The sequence below is a fragment of the Desmodus rotundus genome, chromosome 11 (genome assembly GCF_022682495.2).
Source record: "Desmodus rotundus isolate HL8 chromosome 11, HLdesRot8A.1, whole genome shotgun sequence".
Lineage (NCBI taxonomy): Eukaryota > Metazoa > Chordata > Mammalia > Chiroptera > Phyllostomidae > Desmodus > Desmodus rotundus.
The window spans coordinates 96,106,136-96,126,699 of record NC_071397.1 but is presented as its reverse complement, the minus strand read 5'-3'; the positions used below and the strand labels follow the sequence as shown (position 1 = coordinate 96,126,699).

Below are 20,564 nucleotides of genomic sequence, written 5' to 3'. Positions count from 1 at the left end.
GGTACTCAATTAATTAGTTAAAGTATATGTAACTTAGGCAGTGAAGTTTCTTCCTAGCAGATGGTCCAACAGGCTTCAAAAATAATGGGAAAATTTACTTCAGGTCATCTCCTTGGTTAGTTTAACAAACATTGTACCAAAGATGTTGGAGGGGGTTTCGGCATCCGATTACACTGGCATTTTACTCAGGATGACCCAGCTAAGACACAATGGCGGCAGGGCCCCCCAGGCCAGCGAAGACCCTGCCCACGGGCCACTCCTGCACCTCCCCCGAGCTGAGCTCCATTCCCAGGCCAGACGGGGCTATAAAAAGCCTGGCCTCTGGCCAGCTGGCAAGACCACACACTGGGTATTTTTAACTTAAGGGGCCTCAGGATGAGGCCAGCACCAGGGCACCGAAACGTTCAGGGATGAATAACCACCTCAGCTAGGGCCGTGGTCTATCTGTAAGGCTTTTCCGGAGGGACCCTAATTACCGAATGGTGTCTCACAGTGACGGAGACATAAAAAGATCGTGTCTGTGAAAGCTGATGAAAGTGGGCAGGTATTTCACTGCAGAAGAGCCCCATCCCTCTAACAGACCCTATGCGTGGCTACATAAGCAGTAACGTGAACACTGAACCTGGCCAGAAAAACCGGACTCTTGTTTTTTTATTCCTGGCACATAAAGCTGCAAACTTGACTTCTGTTGTCAATGCCTCGTTTGCGGGCGGCATTCTGAGCTGCGCCCTGGTCTTGGCCCTGGGCCACACATACAGATACCAGGAGGCTGTTCTTCCTCGGATAAAACACGTGGCCTGATCACCACTGAAGACTGCGTGCTCAAGGGTTCTGCTCCCGTGGTTAACGTGATTCTCTGGCTAAGTAAGGATTAATGAGACCGTTCTTTTAGTTCTTCCCTCATTGTTAAAAATTTCATGTAAACACAGACATCAGTAAAAATGTCTGCCTTAAATGAACACCATTTCATGTCTTTTTGAGTCCTCAAGGTTCTCCAGTCTTTGTCATGATTCCCTCAATTTTGAAAACAGAACTGCACAGCGTCAGGGCAAGGGAGGGCAGGGGGGCAGGCGGGTGGGGCTTCACGCACAGCTGCTTCTCTCTCACTGGCTCACTTAGTGGCTTTCGGGAGGTTGGGGCGAGGGACTGCCCCTGTTCTCCGCAGTCAGAAATTTCTTTTCTGATGAAATATAAGCTTAAAATATTTTATTTAATGTGCCCTTTTATTATCCTAAAAGCAAAAGGCAGCCAGAAGACTGTTATCTACTTAGAGACCTGCATTAACAACTTTCTTACAGAATGTGTTCACATCCAGCGTATCCTTGCAATTTAAAACAGTAGGATCATCTTTGACCCAAATGTCACTAAAATGTCTGCTCTCACACGCAATCACCTCCAAAGCACTTTTTTTCCTCCCTACCCACCTCCAAAGCACTTTTTTTCCTCCCTACCATTCCTCTTGACTGGCCTCTCCCCTCAGCTGCCCTACTCTGGGCACTGATTCTCCTATGGACCGTAAGAGAGCCATACTGGCCTCCCAGCTTCTGACCCGTCCCTGTCCGACACACAGCGGGGGAGCTCACTTCCCCGGCAACACTTCCTGCGTTCCAGGCGGCCTTTCCCAGCTAACCTAAACAAGGCCACCCCGCCCCACACAGCCCCCTGGGGCCAGGCACCCTGCCTGACAGAGAGCTCCGCAGCTGTGCTACCCCGTGCGCCTACTCACAGACTCATGCTTAGTCCGCAAACGCCTTGAGCCCCTGGAAAGGCTCAGGTACCCAGGGAGCACACTGTGAAATCCCTGTAATAGGCAACAGGTTGGTTAGAAAAACTGCTTTATTGAAGATGTCTTTGTTAAGACTTCCAGGAAACATTTCAGATTAAAAGCTTATGTTTATCCCTACTCCCTCATAGAATAAAAGTGAAGAAGAAGAAGAAGAAGAAGAGGAAGAGAAAGAAGAAGAAGAAGAAGGGGGGGAATTTCTTGATAGTAAAGGAATTATTTTTAAGTATAAACCCACAAGAACAAAGAAAACAGGAGGTAACAGCAAATAAGAGGTCAAAAATTTTTTGGAAGGAAAATAGCTGATAGACAAGTGATAATTAAAGTTTTAATTTGTTCTAAGTGAGAGGATAAGAAGCAAGCTAATTACAGTTTGAAACCCCAAAGACTCAGGAATGAGAGAATGGCAGGGGCTGGGTGAAATATCAGTGAGGAGTAATCCAGAAGTGCCCCCTCCCCCCCAATCCTCACTCCAATCCAGTCAGAAGTCCAGAGGATTTCCATTTGGAGAGGGTGGCCGTAGAGCGAGTCCATGGAAAACAGGATTACATGGAAGTACAAATAAACACATATATACTCACATACAGCCTCCAGAGGCCCTCACTTCCTCTGTGGATGACTTGATTGGGAAGGGGGGTGTAGAGAACGACTTTGAGGGTCCCAGACACAGTGGCCTATCTTCCTCCCCGTCACCCAGGCCCACCTGCAGACACACCTGTCCAGGTAACACAGTCCTTAGCTTTGGGGTCACATGCACCTCACTGATACGTGTCAAGAGAAAACCAGCGATCACTACGCATTTCAAGACAGCCTCCCACAGGAAGAACAGAGAAAGGGAAAGACAGCTGAACTCAAAGGGGAGAGAGACAAGGAGCACTACAGAGCAAACCTTCGAAAGTAAGACCCTGAGATGACCTTCAGGGAGGTAAGCGACAGTACCCATGAAATAAGAATAAGATGGTGTAAAAGCAAGAGAGAGAATTTAGCAGATAAAACCATACCTGGGAAAAGTGATACTACGAAAACAGAAAGTAAAAATTCACCAAAATAGCTGAAAAACAAACTATCTACCAAAAAGATTTTTTTAAAAAAGGAGACAAGGGTTAAAAAGTAAAGAATGAACCTAGGATTTCTAAGTAATAAGAATTCAAAACAGAAGAGCAAAGAAAATCAAAATGAGGAAATTATCAAAAAATATGATGCCCCTCCCCCCTTCAAAAAATTCCCAGAACTGAGTTCCACACTGGATGGGTAATTTTAAAAATCAATAAATAAAATAAATTTTAAAAATCAACTCCAAGGTTCATCAATATTTTAGATATCAGAGAAATAGAAAGCCTCTCCCAGAGACTAAAACAGGGACCTATAAAGGCTGAGGTACTGGACTTCTCAACAGAAACGCTCGAGCTTAGAGAGCAACAAGCACTCGCTTCCGAGAGAAAATCACGTCCCATCCAGAATTCCGGGCGCATACTCTGCCAACAACCGATCGAGTATGATGCTAGAAACAGCATCTTTCTGACACGCAGGGAAACTTCCCTCTCCTGCACCCTTCCTAGGACGTTAGTGGAGAATAGGTCCCACCAGAATGAGGAAATAACTAAAGACAGAGGCATGGATGCAGAAAATTGAGGTTCAGGACCAAATAATGCCAAGAACGAAGGCGAAGGGAAGTTTTAGCACATGGGCAGCAGGCCGTGAGAGTAATAAAGCACAGACCGGGGAAGGAGGCACAGGACTCCAGTTCTGATCACAGAGGGACGCAAACACTGCCGCTTCAGCCACAGACACGCGGAGAGGAGCAACAGGCAACACGCTTCCTTCCAGTACAAGTCGGCTGTGGGGGGTCCATCTGAAAGACCTGGAGTCACGGGAATGCCTCCGAGCTGCCAGGGAGGCCAGGAATTTGAGTTCTGAATTCTAAACTGTGGAGGCAGAACTCTGAAATGTGGGCATGTCCCCAGACACAGAAAGGCTATTCAAAAGATACTGGGCATCTATGAGCGAGCAGGAGAGAGACTCCCCAGAGTCTGACTGCTGGGCCCCACCTCACTGAGAGGAGCTGCACCACTGTGTCAGCGGAAAGGGTAAACTGGTGATACATCTGTTTTTCAAAAGTAAAACCAGGAGGCAGTTATCAACTCCAGAACAACACAAAACTGTGTATTAAGGAAATCACCCACAGTTAAAGTCTCCACTATAGACGGTAATTTCATTCAATCCTATTAAGGTAAACACGGAATATGGACTTAACCTTAATTTATGATCTAACAGGACAAGAAAGGGAAACAGAACGCCACGGCAGGGCAGCATAAAGAGTTAACTTTTACATAGTGGAGCCAATAGAGTCTAAGTTTGAAAACTGAAAACTAGCCACATAATCATGTCATTTAGAAATATGGACTTAAGTACCAGAATAACCCACTAAGAGTTGGAAACAAATGCTTCTAGGGAATAGGACTCATGGGCCAGGAGAGATGAAGTTCAACTTGGTATTTTTCACAAGCAGCCTCATAAAACCGTTTCCAAACTGCAGACGCACTTGAAGAAGCGTTGTGTACTTTTCAGAGCGGGTGCCCCCTCCAGCAGACCGGGCCTCTCAGTGACAAGTCCTTCAGGCCAAGTAAGGGTCCCACCGCAGACCCCCCTTACCACTGCTCACCTGCAGCCAAATGTCCAACCACCATTAAATTTAAACCTGTGACGTTTTCACAGCACGCAATCTTTTTTAAATAGGAAGAGGAAAGATCCTTCAGAATGAGTGAGATAAAAACTCATCAGAAGGTTGTGTTGGGCCAATCAGACGGACCAGACCCCTTGGTCCGTCCATGCACCAGAGCCAAACTATGCAACGGGAAAGTTTCCTAATAGTGACACGGGCGTCTGCTTAAATAGGATCTTCTAATTAATTTGCTGGATGTTGCAACCATACGTTACCTGTTGGGGTGTTTAAAAGCGTGCACACCTGACAAAGCAATCAAAACATATACTCACGTTCAGTTTTCCCAACGGCAAGTGAACCACTAGTGTTCACTCGAATTTGTGATGTTTCTTTCTCATTAGAATCAGAGTAAGGTAATCAACTTAAAACAAAGTAAATCGCCCTTCGCCTCTTTACCTTTAAAGGAAATCATTGACTTGATTCATGTCTGGCTCTGGACTTTCAAGTAATGAATTTTTAATAATCATACAATGCCAGTCGTACGTTTGCCATTAATGTAAGAACAATGAATGACTCCTACTAAAAATGCTTCAAAAATGAAATACTGCAAGGGGAAACATGAAGGAAGAGAAAAGCTTGATCACATATAGTGAATTTAATAGATCTGATTAACAGAAGCAAGAACATTAACTTTTCCTTTTTAACTTAAAAGATATAGAGCAAATGTATGCAACTTTGTATAAGAAAAGATGCCCTAAAACGTGTTATCAGGAGCAATAACAACAGATAAAACTGGCAATAATCAGAAAAAGTGGTAAGAGGTGCTTTTTCTTTACATTCCCATTTATTAAAGGAGAGGTCAGAGACAAACATAAAAGTCAACCAGTAAGTTCATTTGAGGAGGAAAATAAACAATGTCTAAGTTTTTACTCAAAATTTAACTTCTTTCTACATATTTCCACATCCTCACTCACCTCATTAAACACGCCAGAATAAAAGTTCGGCGTGTTAACTATGCTGTCTGAATATTACTTTAGGTTTTTGGCAGGTTCCTATTTCTAAAAGCGAAAGTCATGAGCAACGCAGGTCGCAACAGCAAGTATCTGTCCTTCGTGCAAACATAACTGCCACGGAGGCGGTGCTGTGCGAGGCACAGGGCTGCGTCCTCTCTGAGGCGGAAGACAATGAGCCTACCAGCAATCACGGGCCCTCCCTAACAGGCCGGCTTACAAGAACAGTGTTCACAGACACACCACCCATCTGCCCCTCCGACACATGACGGGATGAGTGATGTTTTCCACTCTGGGCGCCTAGTATGGAGAGACAGTTTCTCTTAAAAATCAGGTAAGATCCAGGAGCCCTGCTGCTTTCTGAACTCACCCATCACAGCACTCTAATGGCCAGAGATGAAAGAAATATTTGGAGGTGCAAGAAGAAAAAAATAAAAAAGCTAGATTCTATGCTTGTGCAAACTTAAAATGTGAAAATTTCTGTAAACCTTTAAAAGCCTAACTGAATTGAAAAGCACCCCCACTTTCTCCTCCCAGACCCAGGACGCCCCTACTCCAGGATGCAGGTCTGATGTCACTCATTCCGGAAAGCCCGCTCCCCGACCCCATGCAGCTGTAATGTTCCAGCGCACACACACCCCAAGTCCTCTCTGCAGCGCCCGGCACACCATCTTCTAAGTACCTACCGACCGTATGTTGCCATGTATAATGTGCACTTTCTTGCCCAAATTTCTGAGGGAAAAATAAGGATACGCATTACACATGGGTATAATGACTACATTCCATAGGTATAATAATCCCACGTACAATGTGTACAAAACATGGACGTGCATTATACAAGGCAAAATATAGTACGTGCGTGTAATTCCATGAGTGTACTCTGAGGTCCCTACAGTGAATGAACCATTAAAGACCTCAATAACAGTTTCTTAATTTAACAAACCAAAAGCCCTGGCTGGTGTGGCACAGCTGGTTGGAGTATCATTCTGTAAATGGAAAGGTCCCGGGTTTGATTCCCGGTCAGGGCACATGCCTGGGTTACGATTCAGTCCAGGTCAGGGGGCGTGTAAAAGGCAACGATCGATGTTTCTCTTTCACACAGATGTTTCTCTCCCTCACCTTGCTCTAAAATGAGTAAGCATGTCCTCAGGTGAGGATAAAAAAATAAAATAAAATAACATCAAATCAAATGGATGTATGAGATACTGGTATTTACCTGAACCCAAAAGACCAATTTTTAAAATTCAGCAGAGATCTGCCATAATTAGAATCAACCTGTATTCACACATACATTCCAACACCTCCCCTACTTTTCTCTTCCCATCCACCTCAGGAAGTATCCCTCCACGTTGCCAGAGCTCCAGGGTGAACATCAGTACCTGCACTGACTTCAAACCGTCACCCGAGCTCTCTGCAGAGCATCTTGGGAACAAAGACCTGGCTGTGTCATCTCTGCATTCCCGTGACTCGTACAGTATAGAACACAGGGCAGACTTGCAGCATCACAGTTAGACTAGAAGTGAGTAAACTCAACTCACGGGATGAACTGTTTTTTTAAAGTGAGTAACTTCCATTAATTTTACTTTAAAAGAAAACTTCGTATTTACTACCATAAATAGAAAACCAGTATTACTTACCATGAATAGAATATAATCACAAAAATAAATTCTATGAACGTACTATAGTATGGTTACATTCTAACTGGGTACAGACGCCTGCCCAAGGCTGTTAGACTGAACCTGTTCTTTAGAAAACGGGAGAGCATAGGAGGGGCCGTGAAGTGTGAGGATAGTGTTAGAGCATACTTGAGTTCATAGGAAAGACAAAATGTAAGAGAATTCTTACCACATGATTCCACGTTCTTTAACGGTCTTGCTAGCCCCAGCAGGACGTGTGGCTCACACTGAAAAACACTGGGCAGGGGTCTTCAAGCCTGCACTACCGGAAGGAAGAAGAGAATTCTCTCCCACTGCTTGGATGAGCTCAGGCAAGCTACCTACCTGCTCGGTCTTCCCACTGGCACAGATTTGGTGAGAACTGCATGAGGTGATATATGGAAGGACCAAGTTCGGTAGGATGCCCTGGCACTTCACAGAACTTCCCACCAGTACATACCAGACCAATGCTAAAATCCTGTAATTCTGATGTAAAATGGTACCTCTGCCGTGGAAACCAGTTTGGCAGCTCCTTAAAGAGTTCAATAAAAATCACCAAATGGCCTAGCAATTCCACCCCTAGGTATACACCCAAAAGAAATGAAAACAGATATCCGAACAATTCTCACACAAATGTTGACAACAGCACTAATTCACATTAGCTAAAAAAGTGGAAACGACCCCAAATGCCCATCGCAGATGAACGGACACACAAAGTGTGGTCTATCCATGTTATGGAGCAATGCTGAGCCAAAAACTGAGATATGAAGCACCGTACATGCTTGGAAACAGTATGTTAAGTAAAGGAGACCAACACAAAAGGTCATATATTGAGATTCCACTTATATGAAATGTCCAAACGGATAAATCCACAGAGAAAAAAGGTGGATTAGCGGTTGCCAGGGGCTGGGGAGGCGGAAACAGGAAGTGAGTGCTTAGTGGGCACAGCAGCCTCCTTTGGGGTGGTGAGAGTGACTCAGGACAGGACAGAAGTGACGGCTGCACAACACTGCGAAGGTACTAAATGTCACCGAAGTGCACACTTTAAAATGGTTAATTTTGTTGTATTTCATCTCGATAAAAATAACTGCTCTGATTCGAAGTGCGGTAGACACAGTAAGTAACGTTCAGTTTTGAACTTAGTAAAGGTCACAGAGGACTTCCCATGAAGCTGATGTGCAATGTCAAAATGAGGCCACCTTAATTATCATCAGCCTTATTATTCAAAAAACTCAAGTGAATTCTAGTCTCAGTGATGAGACACATTCCAGTTTCACCAGAATCATAGGGTTCAGTGGCACCAAGGATCTGGGGTCTTGGCTCTGATTAACCCGGTTTAACCCCCCTTGCCTCAGTTTCCTCATCTGTAAACTAAGGACCCTAACACCTACTTCGGAAGGCCCTCGTGAGGGCTGAGTTAATCCCTGTAAAGGCAGTAAAGCAGTGCCTGACACAGCATAAGCCCTCAGTAAGCACTACTATTGCTCATAAAATGAAGATAAATATTGACGGAAGCGTGACAAGGCTTGAGACAGTCATGTACAAGTTCCCAGTGTAACACCTGGTACCACAATTGTGGCTACCATCATCATCCAGTGACAATCTCTCACCTCTCACAAACGAGCAAACGGGGGAAGACGGTGAGGCAACATCTATGCCGAGGCACCAAGTCCTGCAGTTTCTGAAAACTAAAGATTACTGATCTATCACAACCTTTTACTAGAATAAAGCACATGGCAATTTTTTTCACTCGATCTGAGTCACATTTCTTTCCACCCAGGTGTCACGTTCATTACAGGCGTAGCCGTGACCTCCGCAAACAAGTGATGGCGCAGCGCAGCTTAGTGCCACCATTCCCAGTCTGTCTGCAATGCACCCTTGCTAACGGCGGGGCTTTCTAGAGGCGCTCTGGCCCCATGAAGCACGTAAAAATAATGTCTGCCAAGAAGAGTGGGTTTGACTCACCAGCTTCACTTATGGAGAACTAAAATGTCACATTTCAGGTCGTCTCCCCAAAAACAAACACCAGCTTTTACACAAGTCCAGGGTGAGTATGGATGTAAAACATTTCCACACCAGAGGGCTTTAGGTCCGTTTCACAACCCCAGCCTCCCCCATCAGGGCAGAGCTCCCCACCGCCGCTCAGAAGGGATCCTCTCCCCTCTGGCTGTAAGCGCCTCCAGAAAAACATGTGTTTTCCATAACCGCCATGCTGACTGCCCGAGAAGTCTCCCTCTGCAAGCGCTGTCCAAGGACCAGGACCAGGACGAAGATCAGAGCCAGCATCACACTTCGGCCAGATCCCATCCAGCTAGGATCTGGATTCTAGAACGCTGCTCACCTCCCCTACTCAGTGTACCTCACTCAACACGAGAGAATTCAGGGAACGTCACCAGCCATGAAGGGAAGTGGCAGCTGCCTCCAATTATTCAGTGGGGTTAGGATCGGAGAGAAGGAACACCGGCCCCGAGCGATCCACACGCTGAAATGGGCAACGACGCTCTCTCGGCAGAAATTCCCGAGGACACTAAAAGCAGGGTTACAAGTAAGGCCAAGTGGCTGTCAGCAGGTTTCCTACCAGACCAGAGGGGGCGCCAGGCACGAGAGTTCAACTGGAAACGATGAAAGAGGTGGCTGCGCGGGTGGCAGACACGCCACTGAAGCACTGGGACTGCCTGCGTGGCGCCACGGTTCACCGGCCAGCCCACGAGTCTGCGCACTCTTCCCTCCCTCTGTTTGTGGAGTGCCATGCGTGGCTCTGGATGGACCACAGTGGGGCCAGACCGCGTCCCTGCGGCCTGCAGCTGCCGCCCCAGTAGGAGCGCCCCTCAGGGGGTGGGTGCTGTGGAGCAAATAAAACAGAGTGGGGGGCGGGCATGGGCGATTCTACTTGAGTCAGAGAAGGCATCTGAAATCCACAGGTGAGGGAAACCTAGGAGTGAGAAAGCAAGCTCTGCAAAGACCTGGCGAGAGCCTTTCAGGCAGAAGGAAGAACACACACGAAGACCCAGAGGGAGGAGAGGGCATTGGGGGGCGAGGCAGGAGTGAGCCCGGGGACTGGGAGTGAGGTGGGAAGTCACAAGAGCAGTGCCAGGGCCCTCTGACAGGCCCATTCTGGCTGCTCTGCTGAAGCAGACTGTGGGGCGGCAAATGTCGGGAGTCCACGGTGGTGGCCCAAAGGGGAGGCGGTGGGGCTGGGCCCCAGGGTCCATCCAGGTGGGGAGAAGCACTCAGTTTCTGGATGTATTTTGAAGGAAGAGGCCATGGGACTAGCAGATGGAAAGGCAGCAGGACAAAAGGGTGACTGAACTCTGGCCTGTGGCAGCAACAGGCGGAGCTGCCACTTACTGAAAATGCAGGTGGAGAGGTGGGGGAGAAAAATTTTTACACAAGAACAACTTTGGAACCATCAAGAATAATTCTGTGTTCTCTACAAAGACTTATAACCGAAAAGCCCTGCCTCCACATTCTAGAATTCAGAGCTCAACGCGCAGCCCCTTGCAGCTAAGAGACGTTCGATGACTCAAATTCTCGGGCAGACCGACCACAGCTGCCTTTGATTTGGAATCCTGCACGTTGCTCCCTGCCCGTTTCCTGAGGCCTCTGGCAACAGCAGACGAGTCTCTGGTCCTTCTGCTTCCCTCTCCACTCTGTACGTTATGACCCGCACGACCTGCTGCGTGTGTGGAGTAAGGGGGGCTGCAACACACCTGAGGTCGTGAAGACAGAGCCCATGATGTCACCAGGTCACCACTCATTCTACAGCTCAGCCAGAGACGCCAGTGAGAAGGCAGGCTGTTCTCCCTGGCCGCCCTGGGGACTTGGAAAGGAATGTGGTCTTTCCTTTTCTCTCCCAACTACGAAAATTTGGCCAACTACTGAGGAACAAGATTTTCTCATCTCCCAGACCCGTGACAAAAGGCACAGGACTTACAAGGAGGAAGTAGGGAAAGAAAATCTTGTATCTGCATGAAGCCCTGCAGATACAACACTGAGGAGACCCTCCAAAGACATAGAACGCTTAAAATATCTAGATTATTGGGATATCTGAAAATCTTATGGGAAAATTTAATATAGCAATTGAAAGAAAAGAAATCTCCTTTTCGGCTGACCTTCTCAGGGAATATTCTGAGGTCATCCAGCCCACAGGCCAACAGTTACTCTGACCCTTTGCTTCAGTTCTCTCTGGAAGCAGTGATGAGGCTGGTGGTGAAGGCACAGGTGAGCCTAACGTGTGGTGCTGGGGAACTTTCGGAGGCAGCTCAGAGGGGGTGCCCTGCCTGGGCCCGGCTGCTGCGGCCGCCCAGTGGGCTTCTGTCTGTCTCCAGACCGGTGAGTGAAACTGACAACCTCAGCAATGACAGCTTGTTGCCTTTTATTTCTACTTTCATTTTCTGCTATTGATACCGCTCTTACTCTTTGTTTCTGAATGTCTGAAGATTTAGATAACTTGACATGGACCTTTGACTAAACCTGAAGAGCCGAGTTCACTAATTTGACCGGTTTTTTTTTTTAAGTATTTTCTTAATAATTCAATACCTATAAAGAGAGACTAATTTGCTTAATTCTTTAGACTACGGTCTGTTTTCTAGGGTAAGCATACTTCTTCCTGGAGTAATTCCTGGTGGTGCAGTCGATGACAAAATTTTGGTTTGGGGCTGTTAGCAGGCAAGGGATATTCACGTTACACGTGACCCACTGACCACTCTCCAGTCTCAGCCTTAGGGTTTCCAGGGAATGTCCAACACCTGCTGGCCCCACGGGGGGAGTTCCACCTGAAGCCAAAGAAACCCAAACTGATCAAGCCCCCCCACATGGGTGAGGCTGTCCACGTGGCCACTGAGAGAAGCGAGACTGCTTCCTCCCTTTTCCCCTCATCCTCCCACGTGTCTTCTTCCTCGTCTCCCTCTCTGCTGAAGTGTTCTTCTAATTTCATTCACAACTACCATTTAACATTTAAAGTTACTTCTCAAAATTATAAGGACAAATGGCCTTAATAAATGTGTTGCATATATAAATAAGCCAACTGCCACAAAGAACTTTTTACCATAAAGAATTTAACTTCCATCTACTAACTAACATAAAAGAAAAAAGCTACCTTTACCCTTTAAAAAACTTGTTTTAAATAAAAGAGAGAGCGAGCGCCATCCAACTCCCATCCACGGGGGTTAAAGGAGTGAAATTGACGGCACAGAACGTAAATCCTAAACCTTCTTTGTATTCAGAACTCCTTGTACACAGCGGATCCCAATGTCCTGCAGCGTCCACTTCTTTTTCAACCACTCAGAAGGCAACAATGTGTGAAATGAGTAAGTAATTGCCCGATCTCTCTTTGCTGCCTTTTGTAACTCCAAGAAGAGTTAGCATCTCAGTAGGAAGATGCTACATCCTAAAGTGGACAGACTACATCCTACAGGTCTAACATACACCAAGAGTTCAGAGAAAACTTTCACTTTAAAATTAATAAAATTAAAAGTTAGAAAGTAACGTATTGCACTAAATTACAACAACCTGCTAATCTTCGAAGAAGATATAGCTCTTTCCCTCTTAGAAAGAATTTTAAAGAAATTGGGTTAGCAGTTGTATTAATACAAACTGTCAGGCATCAATCCATAAATTTCAGAAGACTGTCCAAAATGACACAATCTACAATATAAAACTAAAATGAAAAGACATTAACTTGCTGTTATTTTAAAGAAAAAAAACCCAAGCTAGGAGATCTTGTAGTCCGATTCCTTCCATTGGCAGAGCAGCAGCGAGGTCCAGACTTTCCCACTGTCGCACAAGGGTTACGTACTAATCGGCAAGGACTAAACTGTCCCAACTCCTGGTCCCGGGCACTTTGGGGCCGAGGCAAGTTTCTGGCTCCCTGGGGAGGGCCCAGAACAAGCTGCCAGGGGTGCAACATAGTGTTTGGTCAGGAACTTGCTCTCAGGTTCTGCCTTACTGATCTGCCTCTGGTACCTGACTGTTAATCCCAGGTGCACAGGGGAGTCACCTGTGCAGCTCAGAGAACGGCAGCAGGGGCCCTCACACCCAGGCACCATTGATATGGGCATCTGTCCCTGGCGTTTGTGAAGCACCTCAGGAGGCTCTAACATTGAGCAAAGCCTGACAACCACGGGCCTAAGATACGCCACTCTGTCACTTGAACGTTCAATTTATCTCCTGGGATTTTTGTTTGTTTTTCAAGGAGCACTGAGGGAATATGGTTGGTTGACTTTACCGGTATCAACTGTTAGCTTTACTTGAATTATTTAAATTTTAACACAATACCATATTTCCTATTTCTTTGGTAAAAGCAAATAAATCAAATTTATTTAAAATTTACTCAAGAAGCCCCAGCTTGTGTGGCTCATGGGTTGAGCACTGGCCTATGAATTGAAAGGTCACAGGTTCAATTCCCAGTCAGGATACATGCTGGGGTTGCAGGCCAGGTACAGCTAGGGGTGCAGAAGAGGCAACTGATCAATGTTTCTCTCCCACTCTTTCTCCCTCCCTTCCCCTCTCTCTGAAAATAAATAAATAAAATCTTTCAAAAAAAAGAATTTAAAAATATATACTCAAGTAATTCTAATGCTACCTAAAACATACTTGAGATTAATATCTCAAAAACAACAGAAAAGCTTAACAGATATTTTAGGTTCAAAGTCTATATATGTAAAACACATAGAATTCATATGTAAATGAAAAAAAATAGTATTAGCTACCAGCAGAGAATAAGCACCGTACCCTGAACATAATTAGAATATCTAAAACAATGTTAATGTTCACCTATACATATATATAGACTTCCTAATATAAAAAAAGTTTCCAAACTAAAACAGAAATTATCTCACATTTTCTCACTTTTTTTTTAAAAAAAGGTTAATTTTTAGGAAAAAGGCTAAAGTTTTTAAACTTTATATTTAACTTGAAATGTGATCTCTTTTAATACACCTCTGCTAGGAATGTGACATCGACTGCCTTAAAATGTTTAAATCCAATTTAACAACTAGTTAAGTATTCCAGAAATTTAAATTTTAAGGAGCCAGTAAAAATTACCATATCTACAAATCTTTTCAAAAACATTTTCTTGGTACTGAACTCCATCTACAGGGAACTTTGGCATCAGAAGCAGTAGCATCTGCTGCCTACTTGGAAGCTGAGATGTGAGGTGTGAATGTATTTTGTTGGTAAACCATAAATACCTTCATGTTCACTGAGGAAGAACAACCAAGGAAATCAAGACAAAATGTGGCCAACAAAAGGCCATTATTTATACAAATCTGCATCCTCTGAAAGGACTCCAAACATTTCAGGTGTACAAGCAAAGCAGCTGGCTCTAAGTCTCTTAGTAGAGAGCGTGCATATGTAAAAACAGTGTAAATTACCAGTGAGTGAAACCTCACAGCATTCACTATTTTAATGGCCAAAATATTCACCTTCATTGTATTGCCGTGTTACGTGTATGTATATCTGTACCCAGGTAAAACACATTTAATATGTTATCTAGATACATACACAGATATACTTCATTACACTTTGATGCCGCTGCCACACAGAAGTTGTTTTGTGCTCATGTGTGCAAGTGAGCGTGTGTGCATGCGAGTATAGGTGAGCATCTTTAAGTGAACACAAACCATCAAAAAACAAAGTCTGCGTGTAAAACAGACACGAGGCGCCCGTTCCTTTCCATTACATCGTCCAGCTTTCCTTTCTCGTCCTGTCACACCCAACCATGCTCCTTAAAAATAGGACGCCTAAGCTCTCTTCAGAGAAAACGAAAATTAGGCCCTGACCATCAGACTCCCATGCGGGACTCGGAGACCGAGGCCGGACAAATACCTCGTGTCGACAGACCCTGAACTTGGGCAGCCCTCCCGCCCCACTCACCCTTACTTTTCAGAGACACTGTTCAATCTGGATGAAAACGCAGTTCCAGTTATGAAAGTAACAGGGGGGAGATCCTAAAACTTGCCTCAATACCCCCCAAAGACATTTATTTTAGCCAAACGATAGTAATGACTGTCTCCTTTTAGAAACAGCTGCTGCCAAAATACATATTTGCATTAAAAGAAGTATTTTGGCTGTTAAGATGGCACCAAATAAAATGCTTATGTTCTGAAATAAATATTTTACACAAAATACAGCAAAATAAACATATCCAAAGGGTATAAAAGATAAATTAAAGGCCAATAAAAATACCTATTGATTCTTAAAATGTTTCAAAAGAAACTTTTTTTAATTCCATTTTACTTAGATTTAAAGTGGTAAGTGCAGATATTACCTTATCAAAAATAAGTTTCTATGTAATTTTACCACGCCATCTTTCAAAACAACAATTATATTCCACGTTCTTGTTGTTGTAAAGGTCTTCCCAATACAGATGTGTTTTTAAAAACTAAAAAAGTCATCTTTTCCCATTAGAAAAGCACTCATGAACTTAAATCTCTCACTTTTCCCTCTTTCCCTTTCCCTGGTTTTATGCCAGCAGGCAGCAGATTATACGAACATCTGCAACAAGGTAGGATAGGTAAAATATCGACCCGACAACCCTAGTAACTCAAGAAAAATCTCAGATTACAGAATCTGCTCAACACAAATAAATATACCTTTGTTTCTACAGCCTTGTTCTCCTGGGTGCTATTTCATTTAAGGCAAGCCACACAGGCCTATGTATACATTTACGATCACAAAGGACAAGAAAAATGAAATAAAACATTTGTTTCTCTGATCCAGGAAAGGATAACTTGCTGTCTGTTTTTAAAATAATCGAAAAGCTAAGAGTCAGAATCTAGTGCCCTTAGAAATTATACAGCCTCGGTGCAGTTCTGCATTAGGTGAAGTCTACCAGCGTACTTCTTTCTGTTAACCACCCCCAGGGTAGAATTCTAGGAGCCCAGAGGCAGAACATTCTCCACGGAGGCAGTGAACATGCATTTCCCCTCTCAGCTCCATAAAAACCAAGTAGACTAGTTTTTAGGGCACCATGCAAAACTAATCTGTTAGCCATGTATTTGCTAAACATGATAGTGTGGGAGAATCAGCAAGTGAAAGACCACAAATCTAGTTCAATCTAGTTAATAAATACCAAAATGATTTACTATTATCACATCATGCTTCAAAGACCCAGTCACAAGTGCATTTCAAAAGTAAAACTATCACCATACAAATCAAGAATCACTGAGTGGCCAGCTCCTCCTGCCTCTCAGAGACAAAATGCAAGCATTGATACTACCCATGTTCGATGTCCTATAAGCACCGCAGTTCTTTCTAACAGAACTCATTCGAAATTCCTGTCACAGAGCAGAATGCCAGCCAGGGATCAAACTGCGACCCTGAGCCAAAGATAACTTACCACTCAGCTGGTAAGTGGGCAACTTAATTTACAAACTTGAATTCCTACATTTTAATCCTTTGCAGAAATATATGAGCAATATTAAATGAACTGGATTCAGCTCATTAGAGGTTCACAAACCAAACCAGAAAGCTTTGGAGGCCGTCCAAAGCAAAATCATGCCTAGGTGGTGATGTCCACTCAGTAAAAGCTTGGCATCATCATCATCTTTCAACTTTGTCCCTGAAGAACATTAGCAGCCCTGAGTCCAACAAGGCTCAGGCACTTACCGTATTTTTCAGACTTAAGACGCACCCCTCCCCCAATTTGGGAGGAAAATGGGGGTGTGTCTTATAGTCGGATCGTAGCTCACCTGGCTCATGGGGGGGGCGGGGGGGAGAGGGATTGTTTTTTTCCCTATTTTCCTCCTCTAAAACCTAGGTGTGTCTTATGGTGCAGGGCGTCTCATAGTCCGAAAAACACGGTACATCAATACTGAGAGAAGACTGACACATGCTGCAGCCCGTCACTGCGCCAGGACTTTGGGGACAAGTTCGTAATTCCCCAAAAGTCACAAACAAAGCAACTCCCTGAAAACTCCTCACCAATGAACACAGTCTAAAACTAACAAAATAAATATGTTCCAATGACCTTTACCCAAACCTGGACTTCTTTGCTATGTCAAAGGTACACCAAACCGATCCCATGAACTTGCTGTGATAAAAACAGTGTGTCCTTTCAAATGTTACACACGCTCGAACAGGCATGTGCAGCCAGGGCTCGCCTTTTCGATTTCACAACAAAACGGCCTATTTCGAGGCTCTACTCTAACTAATGAAAAGGGGAAAAGCAGCAAAGGTTTTTTCAGAACCGCCGGTTATGACGAACTTAAGCAAGTTGGACATTTCACAGCCAGGGCACTCAGTTCCTTCCCAGGTACGCCTTTTCCCTTTCGTTATTAGGAAGACCTGTGTTGAGAATCTGGCATTTCTTTTGGTTAGCAGTAAAATACCTTATCTAAAGTTTTAATTAAAAACTTGCTGGAAAAAAAGGACTCACGGACACGGACGACAGCGTGGCGATTGTGGGGGCAGGGGGCATGGGTGGAGGTGGAAGCGGGTGTAAGGGGGATAACGGTAAGGGAAAAAATACAACTATGAAGAAAACATTTTTTAAAAATTTGCTGCAATACCTCGTAGGTAATCATCAATGTGTCCCTTCAAACGCATGTAACAGTTACTGGGTTTCGCAAGTCCCTGAGAGCCGCAGGCAGAGAATGAAGCCACACAGCCAAGAGCACTGAGGCTACTCCTCGGTCTCCGTAATGTATCCCCTGCTTTTAGCCTTACACGTCCGGGAGAGAAAATAATGGAAAACTCCCTAGGTATTCACCCTTCACATACCTGCTCCAACTGTCAGAGTCCCACTGTGGGACTGCAAACTAAACCAATGTCAAAAACTTCTAAGAAGACTTGAACGCATTCAGACAAAAAGATAAAGGAGCATCCGGCAGCGTACCTGGAGCGCACCTTTGGAGAATACAGTGGAGAGGGAAGTGCACAAACAAGAAGTCCCTAGCAACTGCTGCTCTCTGCGGGACCTGCTACTTCTTGCCACCTTTCTGCCTCTCCTCTCTTCCCAAATGAAATCAGCTACTGGACAGAGCGGGGCCATCAGCAGCTAGCTGTCTGGCCCTTCTTCCCCTCAACTAAGGGCACGTTAGCTTTAAAGTAAAAAAAGTTAGAGGAGGAAAATCGTAACTCTTCCCTTACTTTTCAATCCTTTACCAATTATCTCCGTCTCACAATTAGCAGTCTCAATTAAAGATTTTTACTCTAGATAGTAAAATATTGCTGGAAGAAAGGAGTGATGTTGGGAAAGATTAAGAGGACAATTAAGTTTGCCGCCGACTGCTGGACTATCGAGTGGCCAATCTTCCATACACAGGGATGAGGACCTACGGCCGACGCTACGAAGGCCGTGCAAAGAACCAAGACCAAGGCCTCTAGGGCCAACTTACTTCTATCTCTCCCTACAACTGCCTGAAAGTAAAGACATCACCACTGGAGAAGCAAGGTGGAGAGGAAAGACAACGCACAGTCTCGAAAAGAAAAGGCTGAGATGCACCTTCTCCATGAACTTTCACTGCACAGCCATGTAGCACGTCAAGCACTCTCTGATCACCTGAGAGAGAACAGAAGTGCCAGCCGATGTTTTTATTTCCACAAAGGGTTTCTGGTCAAACATGAGGAAGAATTTCCAGAGAGGTGTTCTGGGAAACCCTGTGCGGGGTACAGGACACTGTGGAAACTCCTCTGTGGAGGCAGTCGGCTGCCCCGGGCACCAGCCCACGGCCCCTGGGGTTGAAGGGTGGGAGTTTATAAAGAAGCCTTCTGGTGTTCCTAGTCACAAAATACCCTGCCCAGTCACAATTGAATCTGCCCTTTCCAAATTCCACGCTTCCTCGGGCCAACATGACAAGGATATACGCCCCAGCGTCCAAGAGACTGTAGGTTTAGTGTTGCTAGAAGGTAGACGGTCATTTAAGGGAACTCCAACTATGTGATTCTAGAAAAAATACTGGGTCTTGAGAACGGGAAACATCTTTCTTGTTTGTTTTAAGTAAAAACAGAAAACGTGAAAATCTAAGAGAACAGGTACATATCAAACCCTCTGACATGAAATACAGAAATCTGTTTCAAAAGCTACAGGAGAATCCTGACCAGTGTGGCTCAGTGGGTTGCACGTCGTACCACAAAGTGAAAGGCGGTGGGTTTGATCCCCGGTCAGGGCACCTGCCTGGGTTGAGAGTTAGGTCCCGGGCTGGGACGTGGATGAGAGAGGCAGCGGTACAAAAGGTAACAGATTGATGTTTCTCTCTCGCACTAATATTTCCCTGTCTTTCTCCCTCCCCTTCCCCCCTCTCTAAAAATAAAATCTTTTTTTAAAAAGAGGTATAGGAGAAATAATATGTTGAGAAATAAATGCAAAATAATTTCTGGGAAAACTAAAAAACACTTTTTAAGTTGATGCTATCTTCATGAGAAAGACCTTTAAATAACTTAAAACTCTGCCTTAGGAAGTCTATGTACAGCTCAAAATCTGACACAGTCTGACACCAGAAATAGTTAAAAGCCAAGTTCACTTTGAGGCTAAGATCTATATAATTTGTTGCAAAATGCTGACGTGTTACATCTTTCAGATGCTGCTGGTTACACTGGCCTCCACCAAACAGGCTTTTTGTTCACATCGTGCTTTAAAAGAAAGGGGGAAAATATATACCTGTGATTATTTGAAAAAAATTGTGAAAATTTTTCAAAAAGCAGGAGGTCAGTGAAATGCCCCCTAATTCTCTCAACACTAACCTTAGGTGGACCGAAAGAGACAAGACAAAGCTGTCACCAGTGAGAGGAGGGGTGGAGGGGAGTAACAAGGAGCACAAACCTGCTGCTGTGGGTACTGCATTCCTCCCATGGCCCCCGGGGTCCGGCCTTGGACGCCCATAGGGTACCGCTGCGGGCCAGGGGCGCCGTAGGAACCTCCAGCGTAAGGGCTGCTCTGCTGAGGCTGGGAATGAGGATTGCTGCCCATCCCATACAACTGAGGCCTCTTCATCACCATGGGGTCCATGGGGCTGCCCTGTGAAGGAACAGATGAAGAAGGAGGCTTATTATGTCAGTATTTATTACAAAGGCAGAGAGTTTGTTATGCTGACATATACATTAAAAATACAACTATCCTTTTGGAAATATTAAAAACAAAACAAAGATCTGACAAATAAAAACCCAGAAAAACATTAAGAAAAATACCTAGATGAATACAAGACATTTTATTTTTTACTTTTAGGAAGGTTTTAACAATGAACAGGGATCCCACGTAAAGAACACAAGGAAAGATTCTGCATCCTGAGCAGAGAGAAAACATTTGCATCTACAATTCCGTTGTGCACACAGAAATGAGCGTGACACTGAATCTCACTCAGCTCCTTCAGCTTGCTAGGAATAAAGCAAAGTATACTGAGTGGTGAGGAACACTTTCGGACTGCAAAGTATTCTTAGAACTACTTTATTTTAGACCTGAGTCTGCAAGTCCTTATCAAACATTAATGCCTCCGAGTGCTGATTAGAAAGTGAAA

The 20,564-nt window shown here is 44.7% G+C and overlaps 1 protein-coding gene across 9 annotated transcripts in view; it reads right to left on the bottom strand.

The window, feature by feature from the left end:
- The window catches only part of ARID1B (AT-rich interaction domain 1B), a 404,641-nt gene that overhangs the window by 332,124 nt on the left and 51,953 nt on the right, over positions 1-20,564 (bottom strand). For 8 of the 9 annotated variants that reach the window (XM_053914215.1, XM_053914219.2, XM_053914216.2 and 5 more), the window contains exon 2: positions 19,874-20,068. The exons of the other annotated variant lie outside the window; for it this stretch is intronic. In XM_053914215.1, the coding sequence (XP_053770190.1) occupies positions 19,874-20,068 (195 nt within the window). The remainder of the gene's footprint in view (positions 1-19,873; positions 20,069-20,564) is intronic. 9 annotated transcript variants of the gene reach the window in all.